Source organism: Nycticebus coucang, chromosome 15 (genome assembly GCF_027406575.1).
Source record: "Nycticebus coucang isolate mNycCou1 chromosome 15, mNycCou1.pri, whole genome shotgun sequence".
Taxonomy (NCBI): domain Eukaryota; kingdom Metazoa; phylum Chordata; class Mammalia; order Primates; family Lorisidae; genus Nycticebus; species Nycticebus coucang.
Window position 1 is genome coordinate 4041658 of NC_069794.1, and position 20617 is coordinate 4062274.

Here is a 20617-nt window from a genome sequence, read left to right on the forward strand (position 1 = left end):
ATATCTGTCTGTCTATCTATTCAGCTATTTGTCTATCTAGCTAGCTAGCTAGCTATCATCTACAATCTATCTAAATTTAAGAGAGGGCTCTTGACCACCTTGTTGGACACCACACCCCACTCCTTTCCTTACTCTCCGTTTCCCTGTCCAGACTTTCTGCCTTCACACCCCTGTCTTTCTCCACATTGTGCGTGTTGATGCCCTCTTCTCCCGTAGCATGTAAACTCTAGCAGGCAGGGGTTGAGTTTATGCTTTGTTGAGTCACAAATTCTAAAGAAACATCTGGAATATAATAAAGGCTCAGTAAATGAATGAAAAACTTCTACAAATGAGTAGAAGGTTGGTCTTCTCAGTGACACATTAATGACACGACTCACCAAATTGCTGAAACCAACTATATTTAGGGCTTGTTTCAAAACAGCTAATTTCTCCCTGTTCAGGGACTGCTCTGCTGTTAATATATCTTCCCGCATGGTCTGGTTCAAATACCTGTTAGGGTTAGAAGCACACAACATTATGGCTTGGCTTGGCATCAAACTTCAATGAATCAAAGTCACTTCAGCCATATTTGGTCTCCAAAATGATGAGAATCTCCTGGATACTGTATGCCCATGTGTTTACAAAGCCTTTGGTACATAATGACACATGATGTTTCAGGAAAAGGGGAAAATTGCTCTTGTTGAACTAGAACATATTCATGTGGCTCTCACCTTGGCTTCCGCTCCTTATGACAGGAGAAGGTCACAGGTATTTCACATAGAAATTTGTCAGGTCTTACCATATGATGTGTAATTAGTATTTACATTAAAGATGGTTAATTTATAGTAATTTATTATCTCTTCTTTGTTAAAAAGAGATAATAAATTATTTCTCTTTTAACAAGAAGAGATAATAAATTATTTCTTCATAGTTAAAAGACTCTTTTAACTATGAGGTGGTTGATGGAGTCACTGACTTCTTTCTTTCATTCAACAAACATGTAAGAACTACCTACAAATACGAGCAGTGCTGAGCAGCTGAGGACATAAAGAAAAAGCTCATCCTTGGACCTCAACACTAACAACAAAATAACATTCACAAAAGACAGCTGAGCACATAGGAAAGCAGCATAAGAGAGACAAACTCAGAGCATGTGGGAGGGTGCAGGAGGGGCACCTCGCGTGGGAGTACGTGAGGAGGAGACACCAGGGACCAGCAAAGGTTTAAGTCCTAAGAGTTGACACCCATGACTTTGCCAACCCAATACGAGGATTTCCCACCGTTTCTGCAGCCCATAAGAAGGTGTGGAGATGGTTGAACACGACATATGTGGAGCACACCCCAGCATGAGAGCCCAGAGTGAGGGAAGCAAAGAGCCATGCAGTTGGAAAGGCAGCCAGGACTTTGTTCATCTCGCGAAAGAGTTTCCATCTTGTCTTGGAAGTGGTGGGCAGCCCTCAAGGCCTTGAAACAAAGAAGTGGCACCATCAGATGGGTGTTTCAGAAAGAACATCCTGGTGCCAATGGGAGATCACCTGAAAAGAGAGCAGCACCTCAAGAGAACAGGTGAGCCGTCAGAGGCCAGCAGCAGGAGGAGGAGCTGTGGGAGAGAGGAAGGCAGAAGACACTGAAGGCGGGGCTGGCAGGACCAGGGCAGAGCCTGGCACGGGGGCGGAGGAGGGAGAGGGCTCTTGATGCTTTTCAAGTTACTGTCTGGGGAAATGGAGCATGGTGGGCCTGTCAAACAGAGGGCGATCTCAAGAGGAGAGTATGTTCTTAAAGAGAGAGTCATATGATTTGTATTACGTAGTTAAGTTAATTTAAACTCCTTGTTTAAGGTCAAGTGTAGTTCTAAGAGATTGTAGCTGTAAGGATCTGGAATTCAGAAAAGAGCAGAACATGGGCCCTAGAAGTCAGCCTCATGCAGAGTGTGAACCCTGGGTGACAGCAGGAGCTCACGGGAGATGGGACTCGGGCATTTTAAGGCCAAAGAAATAATTAGGTGTCCAGGAAGGGAGTGGGTATGTTATGAGAAATCAGAGCCATTGAAACGAAAGGACAGCGTGTTTTTAATACTGTTGGATAGCAGGTCCGTGACAGGTGGGCCTCAGCAGGTCTGTGGGAGCAGCAGACCGCAGGGCTGCCCGTGGGCTCTCTTCCTCAGTCTCAGCTGCAAGGTAGAAAAGGAACAGCCCAGTGGCTGGAGAAGGGAGCGTGGGAGCTTGGAGAACACATGTATGCACAGAGAGGCACATGATAACGGATAAAAGACTCGAGTAAGAGATGAGAGGGACACGGAGGGGGGTTGCTGAGGGAGGAGAGGGTCTGGCTCCCACCACATAAAGGACCCTGCTGTCTGTGACGTGCAAGGCAAGGTGAGCAAAATGGCTCCAAAGGCTGGCACTTCTCAGGGGTACAGAGGGACCACCTTTCTGTACCTTCAGTTTTTCTGGAGGAGAAAGAGGTTGAGGTTTCCTTAACTGGTGAAGTTGGCTTGAGGAAAGTCAGAGTTTAGCCAGCACCACAGAGTGCCCACAGGGCTCCAGGGGCGTGTCCCTCCCTCCAGGGCTCCTCTGGCGCCTGGTGGGTGGGAAAGCTGGGGTTTGAGGCAGTGGAGTAAAAGGAAAAGGCCAAGGGTGGCAATGCCAGTACGAGATTGGCTTATGGTGGTTCAGAGGGAGCCTTCTGCCTGGGACTCACAGTCTCCTGACTATGGTCTCCTCGGTGGGAACTGGGAACCAGCCCTGGGATTCACAGTCTCCTGACTATGGTCTCCTCGGTGGGAACTGGGAACCAGCCCTGGGATTCACAGTCTCCTGACTATGGTCTCCTCGGTGGGAACTGGGAACCAGCCCTGGGATTCACACAGTCTAGTGACTATGGTCTCCTCGGTGGGAAGTGGTGACCAGCCCTGGGATTCACAGTCTCCTGACTATGGTCTCCTCGGTGGGAAGTGGTGACCAGCCCTGGGATTCACAGTCTCCTGACTATGGTCTCCTCAGTGGGAAGTGGTGACCAGCCCTGGGATTCACAGTCTCCTGACTATGGTCTCCTCAGTGGGAACTGGTGACCAGCCCTGGGATTCACAGTCTCCTGACTATGGTCTCCTCGGTGGGAACTGGTGACCAGCCGTGGCCGCCGCTGGTTCTCACAGCAGTTGGGCCAGCACCCACTAACGTCATTTCTTCTTTCCCACTGACTTCATCATTCCAGAAGCCACTGATCCTTTGAGAAGGAGCATTTACAGTCATTCAAAGAACAACAGGTCCTATTGTTGTCAAATATGCTAAAGGCCATTCACTGTTTCTTTCAAAATTCTAGAGATATAACCAGTTTGTCAGGGCACCCTGTGAATGGGTCTCCCCCTTCCCCATTTTATATGATTTTATAGCCCAGAATTTGCAGCAGCCGTGATCTATTCCACAAGGGGACTTGAAAACAAAACCACATCTTGATTTCAGTTAAATTCTGGGCAGAAGCAGCCCTGTGCCATAAGCCTGGCAGCCGCAGACAGGTCTGTTACCTGTGTAACAGCTCAGGAGGGAACCGATTCAAACAGGCAATTTTACAGGCAGTTTGCAGGACAGCAAGAAAGATGCCATCAGAGTATTTGTGAGCATTTACCTCTGTAGCCAGAAAACTTATTAGAATGAAGATTATTTAAAAAACAAAATAGAACACAATGTGTTTTAATTTAAAATTTTTCCCACTTCTCAATAACATCTAGGGCAGTGGTTCTCAGCCTGTGGGTCATGACCCCTTTGTAACACTGAAAATACATCGCAGCCATTAGGAAGGTTGAGAACCACTGATCTCGGGTGATGTCACTAGAAATAAAAGTCTTTGCTATCAGTAAAACTGTATCTTGAAATGGGAATGTTAACAACAGAGTAGGAAACATCACATGTATATTTTTTGGAGATTACAAGTACTAATTTTCCCTTTGACATTATTTAATCCTGAAATCTTACACAAGGGGAGAGCAATACTTGAGAAATATACCTGGGGAAATACTGAAACCCAGAATCCTCAGGCTGAGATTTGCATGCTATTGTCTCTTTCTTAAAAACAAACAAATAAATCATTTAAACCTCCATTTTATTATCTCTAAAACAGAGTCAAAATAGATTGGAAAAGAGTTTAAAAGCCCCCATCTCTAGTTGGTAGCAATTCTGTGAGTGTCAGGTGCTTCCCTCAGGGCCTGCAGCGCTCACACCCAGTGTGTGTGTCACAGAAGTGCTGCATCTGGGCCTGGTGTTGGCTTCCTCAGCAGCGTGCCGATCACTAATAGTGCTCATAATCAATTAAACAACTAAGCCAAAGAAAATAAGGAAGCATTTTGAGAAATTATAACAAATGCTATCAGCAATGAAGAACATTTTAAACCATAAAATAGGTGTCTCTACTCTTCTCAGACAGATAAAAGTAAATGGACAAAGTGAAATGATCACAGTTTATACTTGACTGTTTTATCCCGATGTAAATCTGCTGTAAGTTGAAAACTGTACCCACAACATAACAATGCCATTTCCAGATTATCTTTAACACTTCTAGGTAGGTCAGCAGGACAATGGGTTAATGGGTCACCAACTTCCCTCTGCATTGGCATGAACCCCACTGTTGTTACCTCAGGTTGAAAACCACCCCAGGTCAATCTAAGCAAGTGTTTTGTCTCACTTGACTCAACTATGTTCTCTTTAAGAGAACTTTGCCCACTTATCAACCAATTATCTCATGACCCCCACCCAAGCATTCAGATTAAGAACTCAACACTGGATGTTTCCTATGTCATTTCTTCTACACATTTAAAGCACAGACCTGCAGTGTACAGTTGTCTTCTTTTTCATACCTCACATATAACTTGGGACAGTAGCTATGTCAATGGCCAGAGTCGGATGTGTCAGAGATAGTCACTTGTTAGGAGTCACTGCCATCTTGTTTTTTAGAAGATTGGCAGATGGAGGGAAAGTTCTAGAAGCTGTTTCCATTGGGATGAAAGACCATCCGGTGGGCTGTATCCTGATGAGAACTCGTATATTTGGTGCTGTCCCTCTAGGTAGACTCTGGACTCCGTCATGGGCCTGGCCCCTGCTGGGCGTTTTAGGGTCACTTCTGCCCTTAATCTCCACACTGACTTATTTTAAAGAGAACTGAAGCTTGTGGAAGGCCATGCACATTGGCAACCGATGACACACACCTGATCCTGATACCCCACCTCTGCCCCTACCCCCTCGTATTATTCTCAAACTCAGTGACAAGTTTCTTGTAGGAGCTAGAAGAGGAGGGAGACACCCCAAAAGTGCTTGCCTTCCATCTGGGCAACATAGCAAGATCCTGTCTCCCTCAGATTAAAAGCTCAGCCAGGCAAGATGGTGAGTACCTGTAGTCCCAGTACTGGGCAGGCTGAGGCAGGAGGATGGCTTGAGCCCAGGCTTTCCAGGATGCCCTGAGCTATGGCCAGAGCACTGCACTCCAGGCTGGTGACAGAGCGAGACTCTGCCTCTAAAAGAAGTAGAAAGCTGGCCTTTATTAAAAGACTCTTGAGTTTTACTATCAGGAAAAGGGATTAACAACACTATAGAAATGATTCAGTTTTTATAAACTTTCATAACACTGTTACGTACTATATATACTTGTATTATTTAATAAGTAAAGAGGTTTTTGGACATTATATACTTGGTTGACTTGGTAACTAAAAGGAGACTTGTTCATACTGTTCCTCAGCAAAGCCCTGTCTACATTATTGTTACTCTTTTGTGATTGACTAATTTATTCATTCATTATTTATACATTTGGTTCATTCCTTCTCTCTAAATTTTAGCCAATTCTTTAAGCATGGACATTTCTCCTTGAGGCGAATTCTAGGAAAAAATACATTTCTTTGTTCCTAAAATGACAAATCTTGTAAATGTTCTAATTGATGTGAAAAGTGCCATCAGAGAATGTAATTCCAACAGGTGTCTCGTGTGCAGAGCTGTGCTGAGCAGAAGACACACCCTAAGAGTCCTGGGTTCTATGGTGCATTTCTTTTCTTTTCTTTCTCGTTCTTTTCCACTTTCCTCAGTTTTCCTAAAAGTCAGTTATGTATAAAAATAAAAATGTTTCCATTCTTCCTACTGAGTAGTATTTCACAGTGTGAGCCTGCCGTGGCCTGTCTGACCCTGCAGCCATTTGAAGGACTTCCGTGGCTCAGTGAGCAGGGCGCTGGCCCCATATACCGAGGGTGATGGGTTCAAACCCAGGCCCGGCCAAACTGCAACAAAAAAATAGCCGGGTGTTGTGGCAGGTGCCTGTAGTCCCAGCTACTCAGGAGGCTGAGGCAGGAGAATCGCCTAAGCCCAGGAGTTGGAGGTTACTGTGAGCTGTGTGAGGCCACGGCACTCTACCAAGGGTGATAAAGTGAAACTCTGTCTCTACAAAAAAAAAAGGACTTCTGGGTGTTCCTCTTTTGGGGAGACTAGGGGTAAAGTCTGTGAACAGTGACACACCCAGGAGGGCACAAGCCGGGCCTGATGGTAGTCAAATCTTTAGTATCAGGAGAAACTTCCAAACTCTTCCCCAATGTAGCTGTATTATTATTTTATATTCCCACCTGCAAAGCATGGGGAAGCCAGTTTCTCCACAGCTTCAGCAGAATCTGATGGTCACAACTTTTCACATTATCCGTCCTGGTAGGCACATGACGATGTCTGATGGGGGTTTCACGTGCATTTCTCCGATGGCGAATGGCGCTGTCCCCTCCTCATGTGTGTATTTGCCGCCTGTATGTTCATCTTTGGTGAAATGTCTCTCCATGCCTTTTGCCCATTTTCTAATTGGATTGAAGATTAGGGAATTTTTTGTAATGCATTTTAAACATCAGGCCTTTGACGGACACACAGTCTGTGGTCTTTTCTCCCAGTCTGTACCGTCCCTTCTAATCTTCTTATTGGGGCCTTTTGTAAAAGAAGAGTTTTACAGTTTGACGTGACAGAGTTTACCAACTTTTCCTTTAGTGATTTTTTTATTTTTTTTAGAGACAGAATTCTCACTTTGTCGCCCTTGGTAGAGTGCTGTGGCGTCACAGCTCACAGCAACCTCTAGTTCTTGGGCTTAGGCAATTCTCTTGCCTCAGCCTCCTGAGTAGCTGGGACGACAGGCGCCTGCCACACATCCGGTGTCTCGTATGCAGAGATGTGTTGCGCAGAATGGCCGGGGCTGGGTTTGAACCTGCCATCCTCAGTGTATGGGGCCGGTGCCCTACTCACTGAGCCACAGGCGCCGCCCTCCTTTTGTGATTTTGATGTCAAGCTTAAAACCATTTTGCCTAATCCTGGATCCAAAATATTTTCCTCTTTTGTTCCCTAAAAATTTTAAATTTCTATGCTTTAAGTTTACAAACCACTTTGACTTTTCCATAAGGTGAGATGTTTTTGCCTTGCTTTGTTTTGTTATTTTGAGTTTGTTTGCTTTGCCTAAGGATGACCAGTCATCCTGGGCCCTCTCGAGGAAAGGCTGTCTTTCTTCCCTTGAGTTGTTTTGTACCTTTGTCAAAAGTCAGGTGTGACCTTCTCTTCCGTCTCCAATCTGTGACTTAGACCCATGTGCCAGTCTGCCCACCAACACCATGGCGTTTGGGTCACAGCAGCCATAGGTGGGCAGAGGGAGTCCTCTGACTTCACTCTTCTTTTTCAGTATTTCTTCAGCAATTTTAGGACCTGTGCCTTTACATAAAAATTTTAGAATAAGCTTGTCTATATCTTAATATTGTTATGATTTCAGTAGGAATGGCAATGAACCAAATCATCTTGACAATAATTGGCAGCTTAACTATTGAGTCTTCCAATATATGAATGTGATAAGTGTCTTCAATTTCATTCATCAATTTTTTTTTTTCATTTTCAGTATCCAGATCTTGGATATATTTTGTTAAGCATATACTTAAGTATTTTATTTTCTTGGAGAAACTTGAAAGACTATTCTGATGTTTTGTTTTGTTTTGTTTTGTTTTTGCTTTTGTTTCTTGAGACAGTGTTACTGCATCCCTGGGTAGAGTGCTGTGGCATCATAGCTCACAGCAACCTCAAAGTCCTGGGCTCAATCAATCCTCTTGTCTCAGCCTCCTGAGCAGCTGGGACTACAGGCACCTGCTACCATGCACAGCTTGTTTTATTTTTAGTAGAGACGGGGTCTTGGCTCTTGCTCAGGCTGGTCTCAACCCCCTGAACTCAAGCAATCCACTGGCCTTGGCCTTTCTGAATGCTGGGAGGCCTTGGCCTTCCTGAATGCTGGGATTACAAGTGTGTGCCATGGTGCCTGGCCTTATTCTGATGTTTTTAATTTTGGTTTTTATATATGTTCGTTGTTAATACATGATGAATGTTATATACGATTGATTTTGCTTTTGTGTGACAATCTTGTACTCTGTGTATCATTCAACTCATTTATTATGTCTGGAGGGTGTTTTGTTTGTGTTTGGGGTTTTTTGTAGGCTTGGGGTGGGGGTTGCTCTCTCTTTTCTTTTCACAAAACCTAATGGTGCTTTCTGTGGACAGATCGAGTTTGTACATCTAATTTTTATTGATCAGTATGAAAAAGGATGCCTCCTACCTTCCTGATGTACAGATACCTTTGTTATAACTTGCAGAAACAAGAGGTAGAAAAACAGATGAATGTGTGTACAATTATGCAGAATTCCACTTGGGCTTTGGAGAGGAAATGTTTTTTTTTTTTTTGTTGCAAATTATATTTATTTAAAATAAGTCAGTAGCAAGCAATGCCTGTTGAGTCTGTGCTATTTCTAACTAGCTATCCTATCGTGCCAATTTGTTTATAATCTTGACAAGGAATAGCAGGCTGATGACAGATCTTCTAAAGTGGGTCAAAAATGCTACCAAGAGAAAACAGGTCCTGGCATAAGTTTCTGACACCACCCAAGAACACACAGAGAAAGTGAAGCCATGGGCTAAATCACAGGGGGTTTCCCTTGTTTATAGAGGAGTCCACTCTTAGGAATCCCTTTCAGGATGTGCCATGTCAAGGGGCAAATTTAAAATTCTTCCACGCAGCCTGTGGCATGACTTTGAGGACTATGAATTGGTGTGATTTGAATATCAAATACAAGCAATAAGCATCGGTAAAAAGCACCATCGTAGCATGTGCAGGGCCTGTGCCGCACCTGCTGTGCCCCGTGGGTGCTGCTGTGCCCAGCTCAGAGGCTCTGCCAGCCACATGCAAGAAATGACCCGGGCGCCCACAGGAATCCCCAAGACACTGGGATTGAAGGTTCAAATATAAATAAAAGATGTTACTGCTTAAAAACAAACTTGTATAGCCCATTCACCAAGTCAGAGGCACACGTGGGGGGAACAGTGTTTTGCTTGGGTTATACACCCCGCGAAGACAAAAGAACAATGTCTTCTCTATCGAGGGCAAAGCTGCCTTTTCATGGTGAAGGTTAATATGCAAACAGAAGCTAAATAAGGCAAAATTAAACAGCTTATCAGTCAAGATGGCACAATTTGCTAATGAAGATGGCAAAAATCTTTATCTTACTCAGTCTGCTCAACCCCCACCTTGCTCCTAAAGGGAAATTCTTACTTTCATTGCTTTCAAACCATCTGGAAAATGCTAAAAGATTTTAACCCCCCCACCCCACAAAGAAATATGACAATGACTTTTTATTAACCATGGGTTCAGATACATAAATCTCCACCTTTGAAAATATTAATATATTATTTGTGCACTGTTTGGTTTAGAAAGATAATTTTGTTAGTAGTTTTCAGGAAAAGAACAGAATCTATTTAATAAATTCAGGAAAAGAACAGAATTCATTTCACAAATTACACATTCAGAAATACTTTGGGTCTTGTGACATTCCCAGAATACTTCATCTGGTTTTTCTAATCGGTGAGAATACCTCAAAACATCTGGGGAAACAAATTCTAAACTCTCGCCACCTTGCTAACAGCGAATGCTAATGGGGCCAATTATGTGTTTCCTGCAAACATCTTTTTGGAAGAGCTGGAGTTGGAGACCCGGGCAGACATGGTCCCAGACAAGAGTTAAGGGTAGACACCCCCTCCCCGAGCCTGTGTCTGGCATGAACACCACCCATGTGCCAGGAAGAAAGGGCACCATTTTCTTTTGCTATCCGTATTTAAATGATAAGAAGTGAAATGAAGAGAAAGAAACAAAATTTGCTCAGCATGTGTGACTTGGTCTGGCTTTGATGATGGTAAGATCAGCTTAAGGAGACAAGGTTTGAGGGGCTGCCCCTGCACATCACGTCGTCCCCAGGCCAGGAGGGCTTTGCTTATGAAGTAGGGCAGAGCTGCTGAGGTGGCTCGTGCCTGGACTCCAGCACTCTGAAAGGCTGAAGCAGGTGGTTTGCCTGAGCTCACAGGTTCAACACAGCCTGAGCCAGAGCGAGACCTTGTCTCTAAAAATAGCTGAGTATTGTGGCAGGCGCCTATAGTCCCAGCTACTTGGGAGGCTGAGGTAAGAGGAGCACTTAAACCCAAGAGTTTGAGGTTGCTGTGAGCTGTGAGGCCAGGTCACTCTGTCTCATTCTATCAAGGGCAATGAAGTGAGACTCTGCCTCAAAAAAAAAAAAGAAGGGTGGCGCCTGTGGCTCAAAGAAGGGTGGCGCCTGGCCCCATATGCCGTGGGTGGTAGGTTCAAGCCCAGCCCCAGCCAAAAAAAAAAAAAAAACGCAAAAAAAAATAAATAAATAAAAAAGAAGAAGAGGGGCAGTGTGCATGACAAACACACTCCAGGTGGGGCTGAAGGGGTGCTGAGAGAGTAATGAGAAAGCATTGTGTGTCCCAGCCCTGCTGCAAAGGACAAACTTAAACACAGTCCTGTGTCTTAAACCCTGGCTAAGGCAGGACCTGTGTGGAGGCTTCCGAGTGTGTACAGCCCCTGTCGTCAGACACATGCCCATTACTGACAGTGACTACTGAGGAGCGTATTTTTTCCCTGGGTGTTTTGGGACCCCCCCCACCATGACTTGCATCAAATTTTTATAAAATACTATGTGAAAACTTCCACACTGCTTGTAGTGTGTTAATAAGGCAAACAACCTCTTCCAACTTGACAGGACTAAAAGAGAATTTTAATTCCTGTCAAATGAATTATTTCTATTAGTTATACCCTATGTTTCTTTCCTTTCTTTCAATTTCAGTGATTAGAATATTTTCAATCAATGTTCAAAGTCTTTCTTTTCCTACACTATGTGGAAGTTCACCTGATAAGGCTGCCTCTTCACTCACCTGTACCTCAGAGGGTCACCCCCTCCTCTCTCTGATCCCCACCTTTCTCCCCTCTGCTCCACCCTCCTCTCTCTCTTCCCCACCCTCCTCCCTCCACTCCTCTCCCTCCTCTCTCTGTCCCCTTCCCTCCTACCTCCGTCTCCCTCCCCCTTCCCTCTGCTCTCCTCCCGCCTCCCTTCTCCCATCATACCCAGGTGCTGAGCATCTTGAGACTTTTCCTACCTTCATGTCCATCTATTCTAATGTACCAAAATACTGCAGGAGCCTCAGTCTTCCTGTCTCCAGTCCCATGTCTCTGCAATCTACTTTCTGCATAGCAGTCAATGTTTTCACTCTAGAATGTAAATTCTGGTGAACACCCTTCCCAAACCAAAAGCAGTCAAAGGTGCTATCTCCCCAGGGTGGCTGCAGGGTCCTTCCTCTGACTCCACACCTCTCCAGCCCCTGATCTGGCCAGAGCCATGCCCCTTACACCCTCTGAGCTCTGGACACACAGAACTCGTGTAAAAGCCAAGTAAAAATGCCTACTTAAGTTACAACTAATCCAAATAAGTCAAGAACTAAATGGATGAAAATGTGGGTCTACTCCCAGACCTACTACTCTCTTGGACCTGCTTTTGCTGCTATTTTAAAATAATTCTAGTTAAGTATATCTTTTGCACCTGTTGTGATTTATATGCTGTATGTTTTCAATAACATTATATCACATAAAATACAATTTACATATAACATTATAATACTGTTTTGTTAAACAAAGTCAACATGAGCTCAAAGAGAAATGATTGAACGTAACGTAAGTCATAAGTGCTCAAAGGAAACTCCACTTACTCTCAGTCTAGTGCTAACCCCCTCGGAACTATTCCAGTGTTTCCACTTGCATGCTTATTTTAAAATAATGCTTACTAATCACAATAAACTATCACTCAAGAAGCAGTAAGTTCAAATATTATGTTAATACCCCAAATAAGTGCTCCCTACCCACCTATTGTGCTTTTACAGCAAAATCACTTCTACATACGGACACTTTCCAGAGAAAGCCCAAATGCATTTCCTAAATGTCATTAAAAATGTATATTTAAAAATGAACTGAAAGTCAAATGTTCTAAAAACTTATTATCAGTAAAGGTGAGCATGCTATTGCTTCAGCTGCAGTTGTAATATTCTAATTTTGCACTGCTAATATGAGAAATCCAAGCAAGTTACACGAGAACAGTATAAATCACTCAGTTACACATGAGAGAAAAAAATCAACAGATAACATGGAAGGCCCATTTTACAGAAGATGGATTCTGGAATCTTCAACATCAGTAGGCATGACTATTCAGAGCTTAATATATTTGTTAACTCAGGAATAACTAATATTCTGTTTTAATTATTTTCTCCCAATCTTACAAAATGAAACAATAACTGTAACACAACCTGAGTTACTTTTCACTGTTACTACTCCTACCATTGCAATATTATTGTTATCAAGAAACTGTGGTTCTCTAGATCAATTCCACCTGTTAGGTCTTTCATTAAATAAAATTACAAGAAGAATATGATAAACTCAGATGCATCTTCATGTGTAATTCATCTTTATTTTCTAAACATATAAAAGTATGCATTTCCTTAGAAATAATTTAAATGCATTTATGGGACTGTGGATTCTTTTGCCGTCATTCCTTAAAGGTTGCTCTGATGCTATCTTTCAGCCCAATTTTCTGCTTTGAATAACTTCAATGTTTATATTTACAGTATCAAATACTTCAAAGAGTTAACAATAAATTTGAACTTTAATGAAACCAAAGCTGCTAAAAGTAGGAAAATTTAAATCAGTGGATATTTACTGCTGACTTGTTAGGGGAGGATTAAATTAAACAAGTGAACTAGTGAAGTTCAAGCCACTGTCAAAAGCAGTGGAGAGAACCCCTTTCCCATCTCCTTCCCCCGTTGATGTTCACAGGTGATAATCAGAAAGTGCTATTTAAGAATGGGGTTGCCTCTTTCTTTCTTTCTTAATCTCATCTCCTGGAATGATGTTCTGTGACAAGCTCTGCTAAAACGCAGGAACTCTATGAGCAGTGGCAGCGGGGAAGGGAGAAAGGCCGAGCAGCGATGCGTGTGGGACGCACCTGCGCGTATTTGACAGCTCGGCTTGGAGCCCCATCAGCCGACTTTCTGGCGCCACTACTGTAAACGGCCTCCTCGCTTCCCACAAAACCCTGTTTCAGATAGGAAATCTTTTCCATCTGAAATTGAAATCACCACTGAATGGAATCAATCCCACACTTGAGCCACGGAGAAAAGCAGATCCACTTAAAAACATCAAATAATGTCGGGCATTTAAAATCCTGCCAGCGTTAGGCTTAAACAGGCTCCTCCATCTACCAGCAATCTAGACCCGGAACTCACTGGAGGGCGTAACCACGCGCTACCAACCTAGTCTGCATTTCAGCAAATGCTACACAGACAGATTGGATCCTGGTAAACAATTTCCCGGTAGTTAAAGCAGCAGTTTTCAGGCACTGATTATCAACCATCAATTAATTAATTTGTTTAGTGCAGAATGCTAAAAATACAGAGTGTATTTGTGGACGGTGGGTGTGCTTAGAAATGTTTCATCTATTCCTGTTAGGTGAGAATATTCATTTCTTTCCACGGATGAACATTTTATCACCACAGCAAATAAGTCTTGTTCATTCATAAATTTATTCATGCTGTAAATGTTTAATTTAATACCACTCATGCTTCCCTACTGGGTCACAGTCCTGAATAAGGCAGGGTTCCCACCCTCCCGCTACAAATGGGGATGATTTTAAAAGTTAGACTATGGAAAACACGGCAGCAGAGGCAGCTTCACACTGTGCTGCTCGGTGAACCAGGGAAATTTGTAGAGACAGATTTGAATAAATCGTGTGCTTGTGAGAACTGCTGCTCTGTGGCTCTGTTACAAACTGCTGATTTAATATAGTAAAACTCAAGAAAACAAAAATATCCAGTGTCTACACGTGCCAAGAACTTTTATTATTGGTGATTCAAAACTGAAGGAGGTGCAGTTCCTGTCGGAGACATCAAGCAGGCCGGCAAGGACAGAAGTGTAAGGACAAAATACAGGTGTCCTGAAAGTCACCTCTCCAGGGCCACATGTTGGGAACATGGGAAATTGTAGCTAAATGTACCTTTATTTACAAAATATTCATGACACAGCATTTAAAAATATTCTCTATGCATTTCCCACTTCTTTGTAAAATTGTGTAATAAATATTTTGTAAATAAAGGTATGTCTGGCTATAATTTCCCATTTCCCAATGTACGGCAACTTTACCATGACTTTTGGGACATCCTGTATCGTAACACACACCTATGTTACAGTATATATTGTATAGAATAATAATATAAAGAATAGCAATGACTTTTTAATTACTAAATCTGAGAAGGCAAACCGGTATTTAAAATGTATATTGGATTTTGAAATCACTGAAATGCTGGTGCCCGTTGATGACAATGGGCTTGATCAGAAACTCTGTGTGCATAATTAGTGAGGGAATAAAACGCTAACAGTTCCGCAAATGCAATTCCTCTCATCCGCACATTTCCTGAGGGCTTTATAACCTCGGGCATTCTTCAACCATAAAAAATCCCTTGTTCAAGGGAAATGAATTTAGAAGTATGCTTAGGGTTAATATGCTTATAATAATATTTATATTATGCAATACAGAGGAAAAACTACTCAAACAATATAATTACAATTTGAAACAATAAGTGAAGGATTAACAGAAATAAGCATCTAATCATGAAGAGTTATACGGGCACCACCACAGTAACCAAGTCCACGACACAGAGCAACAAATGCCTGTGTCAAGAAGGATAATGTTTTCGTAGTAACCAAAGTAGCAAAACGTGACACGTTAATTCTGAATTAGTTTGCACTCTTATTACTGCAGTGAGCTTTTCACATCAAAACTAAAAAAGAAATGGCATTTTCCTAATTAAATCAGTCAATGAACCCCCTGTAAGAAGACAAACGCTCACAGGAGACATGCACGGTCACAGCGCGTCCTTCCCAGGGGGACTTTACCCCCGGGACAGGATCTTTCTTCACTCCACCAGCCTTCCAGAGAGGGGTCAGCGGGAAGAAGGCCTCAACTGGAGGGCTGCCTCAGTGTCAGCCGCTCCTAGGGCCTATTTCTTGACATTGACTTCTAGAGACTACTCCTATCTCTCTTCCTATTTGAAATGGACTCCGGCTCCTTCAGATTCTCCAGAACCACCTGCCAGGCACACAGGGCCTTGCCTGGGACAGGTGCTCCTGGGAAATGGGGCAAGCTGAGCCTCATCCAGCCCTGGGGACAAGGGAGGTTCCCTATCTCAGAAACCCAATGGGGAAATAGAAATAACCTTTCTTATGGAAAGTAAGAAGTGGTTTATTATATAGTGCAGGCCAAAATGCCTGTTTTCTAAATTTCTAATTAATATGAGGGTACAAATTGTATAAATTTTTAGTTTACATTTTTCTCACTTCCAAGGTAAAGGTCAAGTTGTGAAAGAGCCCTTCACCCAGAGGGTGTGCTGAACACCCTCACATTGTGCACGTTAAGTGAGAAGTTGCCCCTCTCCCCCTCCTTCCGCCCTCCTCTCCCCTCCCCTGCTAGGTTATATTTGTGTTTTATTTTTCATGCGGGTGTGAATTGTTTATTTATTGGTTTCATATAAGTATTGAGTACATTGAATATATTTTCTCCATTCTTTTTTTTTTTTTTTTTTTTTTTTTTCAATTTGAAAGCAGTCACTGTTTATTAACTGACCAGATTACAAAAACAATCAGGGCAGATACCTTAGTTCATTCTTCTAATAAGCCTATTAATTTGATCTTCCCTATTACCAGCATCTCCACCTTCTACAAAGTGGGTTGTTTTTTTCTTCATCCCTCCCCGTGGAGATGATAACTTAAAGGGCCACAAGAAGTTATTTGCTTCTTTGAAGCGTTTTCCAACAGTATAGATCTCATGAATCAGATCCTCCATGCAGATGATGCCATATTTACCAAGAGATCGTGCAATCAAACTGTTATCAGTCAACGCAATTCGTTTCTTATTGATTTTGCCATAACCACGCTTGTAGATTAGCTCATTTACTGACTTCAGATTTGGGTACCCCCATGCAATATACGGTTCTACAATCCTCAGCATGTTAATGGAAGCCTTGTTGAGCTTAACAAAAGTTCCATTGAAGATCTGGCGAAGGCGAAGAAGCTGCAACACTTTTCGGACCTTTGGACTCACACCATTGATACCTCTGATCCTGATGACAAATGCCAATTTTGGTTCTGCAGGTACATAGAAGTTGCCAGCTTTTCTTGCCATCCTAGCCATCCGAATCTCAGTTCTGTACATCTGCCTATATTCTTTATGATAATGCTTAGCTTTTTCATAGATAAGCTTCCTCCTTGCCTTTCGAAGCATCTTTTGGGCACACTTCTTTCTCAGACGCTTGATCTTCAGCTCTGCGAAATTCTTTCGCTTTTTCTTAAGCGTTTCTGGCACAACAGGAACCTTCTTTTTCTTCTCTTCAACAGCCGCCATGGTTCCAGCCGGAAAAAGAGGAAGCTGGCCTATTTTCTCCATTCTTGAGACACTTCCCTGAGAAGGATGTGGGACTCACTGAAGAACTACTCCCTGTGACATCAGATTCTTGTCACTGTGAGTCCTCAGTCACTGTCCTCACTGCTACTCTTGCTGCTGTTTACATGTATTTTTCTAAGAGTATTAACAGGCAGCAGCATCATGGTGACGGTTCACAGTGGGAGCCCGAGGACCCAGAAGTCCGTCCTCTGGTGACTGTGGTTTGTTTATTATTGGATTATTATTATGGGATTCGCTCTCATTCACATGTGTCTTATGCTTTAGCAGCATCAAAGAACAACTTCCATTTAGCTATTTCATTGACATTGTATGGCTTACACACGTGCACTATTCTAATTTTTGCTTATTTTTACTTTGTAACCCAAAACTTTACTAAGGCATATTAGAGCAATGCTTTGCCACTGCCTTATTGGACTTTTTCAGGGGATAATCACATTATATATAGACAATGACATTTATAGTCTTACCCCTCTGGACAATTTTCACACTGTCTTCTCTTATCATGTTGATTACAACATTGGGATCAATCAACTTCAGGATCAATCCAAGAGACTGGGTCTCTTTCACAAGTAAGTATATTGTCTCCTTAGGACCTAAGATCATTTGTGTTAGTAGCAAGGCTGTAGACCAAGGGAGATGACATGTGTTCTCGGCACTGGCTCCTTCCTGGCTACTTTGTGCTTGATTCCACCCCCATGGGCTTCCAGATCCAGTGGTGGGTTTATGAGAACAGGCAGTGTTAGTGTCGTGGTGCTCATTCCCATCACAGCGCAGAATGTAACTATAGCTTGGGCCATGCACGGACAAGCACGCATTCTCAGAGGATTCCACATAAACATCCCCAACAAGGCCCTGATTTCAAAACCCACCCTTGACACAACATGTGTTTGGTTTGGACCTGGGGGCCTCACTTGAAGAGGTGACTGGTCACAAGCCATTCCAAGTCTACTGATGTCAGCGTCTCTTATGATTAAATAAAGTTTTTAGATTTAGAGAAAATTGCCCTTTTTTCTACTCTAGCTATTACAGAAAGACAAAGCGATGTATTTCAACCCCCTCAAAAATACTGATTTTTTTTTTTTTATCAAAGATGTGAAAGAGTAAGTTTTACAGAATTGTTAAATTTCTGCCTTTTTTGTTTGTTTGTTTGCTTGACACCTAGCCTTACTCACTCTGTGCTATGGGTAGAGTGCCGTGGCGTCACAGCTCCGAGCAATCTCCAACTCTTGGACTCAAGCAATCCTCCTTCCTCAGCCTCCCAAGAGGTGCTCAGCTAGTTTTCCTATTTCAAGTAGAGACGGGGTCTCACTCTTGCTGGTCTCGAACTCCTGAGCTCAGGTGATCCACCTGTTTTGGGCTCCCAGAGGTGCTAGGATTATAGGTGTGAGCCTCTGCCTGTAACTCAAAAACTTTACTAAAGGCCAAATTTTGGCCTTTTAAAAAAATCTCTCGAGGAGGCTGTGAGGAGCCTGGCAGAGGAGCTGGTCAGGTGAGGGGACAGAGGGCTCTATCTGCTCCATAGGACAGAGTCCTACAGCACAGCCCCCCGCAACCTTCCCTCCTCTATTCTCAGCTGCCTTCACTTCAAAAGTGCCATGTTGATTTATATCCAAAGATAGCATGAGGTTGGAGTAACTTAAATATATAATTGCAATCCACAACGGTTACAGGACAAATCCAAATCCAGGCTGTAACTTGTACCTGACAGAAAAGCATGGGCACATCCCTGGCCAGAGCTGCACTTGGGAGGAGCCAAAAGGAAAAGGTTACGTGAGATTCCCAGCCTTCTGTGCAGTTTAAAGCTCTTACTCCAAGTCCTAATCTGTTGCATAACAATCACTATTTCCGAGATTCCAATATACTCTGATGGAAAGCAGCCTTCCATAATGACAGTGACAATACCTGCCCACCCTTCCTCAGGGCCCACACAGTACTCACACAGTGCTGGGCTGGTCCTGGTCTACAGAGATGCCAGTGAAGCACAGAGAGGTCGTGTGATTTTGCCAAGTGACTTTGCCAAGTGACCCAGCTGGGGAGAGGCGGGTCATGAATGAAGCTTTGGGCCTTGGGCTAGTAAGTGTGCTGCTTTCAGTGGCTCACCTGCATTTATCACTGAATGCTCATGGATTGCAATGACAGTCCCCCCTTACTGGGGACATAATCTCTCTACATGGCAGTGGCAGTGGAAGATCTGGCTCTGTAGGCCTACACAGCTGTGAGTTTGGCTAACAGCTCTTTGCATCTATTGACTGATTTTTGCCATGTGGGCATGTCGACAGGACAAAGAACAGCATTTAATCCCAGCCGTGCCACACCTGTCCAGTGTGCCCCACACGCAGCAAAGGAAGCCTCAGACACAGCTGTGGAGTGCACACAGGGAGGCGCCGATAAGAGAGGGCTTTTCACATCCAAAAGTAGTCAGCTAACGGCCAGCGAGTCAGGAAGGGGACGAGGCCAGACTGGAGCAGGCAGGTGTGGGCTCGATGTGGACTGTGGCTGGGTTCCCCGGGCACAGGCCCACTCTTTTGGAATGTCTGCCAGACACAGGGCCACACCAGACCCAGAGGGAGGAATGGTGGACATGGTGGCCTGGGGCTGTCCACACAGGCACGGGGGGGAGAGGCCAGCAAGAGAGGTCAGGAGAGTAACTGCCGACCTCATCTGCTGGACACAGACTGCACTGGAGGGGCTGCCTGGCCTGGCGATGTATGCCGCAGTTTAGCACAGCCGCGTCGGCAGGTTGTGGAAAGGAGAGGATTCACACACATGGAACTGTGCTCTTGTCCCTCTGAAGTGGCAGAAGGGTCACAAGGCAGACACCTGAGCTGCTCAACCTTCTTTCCTCTATGAGAGGCACGGCTTTATGCCGAGTGGTGACACAGTCACCTGCAAGGAGAATCCTCCACACCCTGCCTGGGGAGCAGTCCCACACAGTTCTTCATGATTTGGGGGATGATAAAATAATTTTTGTTTATAAGGAATAACCAACTTCAGAAAGAGAGATGACAGACACAGAAAGAGAGAGAGCTGGAGAAGAAAAAGGGAAGGAGGGAAGATGGTGGCTCTCAGCCGTCAGTAGGACCTTCCTGCCCAGACAGAGGCCAGGACCATTGATTGTTTTTTCAGCAAAAAACTTTGGCCTGTGTCCTAAAACGGAAGATGCATATTTTGGTAAGAAAGATCATTCCTGCTATGTTTTTCAGACCTCAACAAGTGAGATTTACACAAGGTTAAGACTCTTTATCCTAAACTTTTGAAGATGGGCATGTTTCTGGATCCCTGATTGTTAAGTTAATGTGGTGTTAATATCCCCAGTTTGGGGAAGTATCTCCTACCCAAACATGTTTAATTCTGGGGGAATCACATAGACACCCACATCAGGGAAAACATATAAGGGACTGTAAGCTCCTTCATGTCTACTCAGGCTTCAGTTTGTGCTGCTAAGCAGGTTCAGGTTGGGTCATGATTTTACCAGCACATGATTCATAGGTAAATGTTTAGTTTTCCGAACTTTCTGTATTTTTGAATTATGAATAAGCAATTGAGAGCTTAGTCCCAATATGCTTTAAATTCATAATTTTATTTACTCCTAACAACCCTGAGATTGTCCCCCTGGCCTCTAACTTATGGCATTGGACAGCTATAAAGTGAGACTAGAGTGCTTCCCTCTGTCCTGACGCGAGGTGACTTTCTGCTTTGAACCTGAGGCAACGTGCTGCCTGACCCACCCAGCATCAAGTCAGTTTCCCTTCACTGAGCAAA

General features: G+C 43.7%; 2 protein-coding genes across 2 annotated transcripts in view; both read right to left on the reverse strand.

Annotated features, from left to right (window-relative positions):
• Positions 1-20617, reverse strand: part of MYO16 (myosin XVI) — a 643638-nt gene that overhangs the window by 246196 nt on the left and 376825 nt on the right. The window contains exon 17 of the mRNA XM_053563761.1: positions 378-489. Within this exon, the coding sequence (XP_053419736.1) occupies positions 378-489 (112 nt within the window). The remainder of the gene's footprint in view (positions 1-377; positions 490-20617) is intronic.
• On the reverse strand, positions 15985-16818 carry LOC128566743 (60S ribosomal protein L7-like). The gene has a single exon (XM_053563762.1). It carries the CDS (start codon positions 16793-16795, stop codon positions 16049-16051), a length of 747 nt encoding a protein of 248 aa, XP_053419737.1. The 5' UTR covers positions 16796-16818; the 3' UTR covers positions 15985-16048.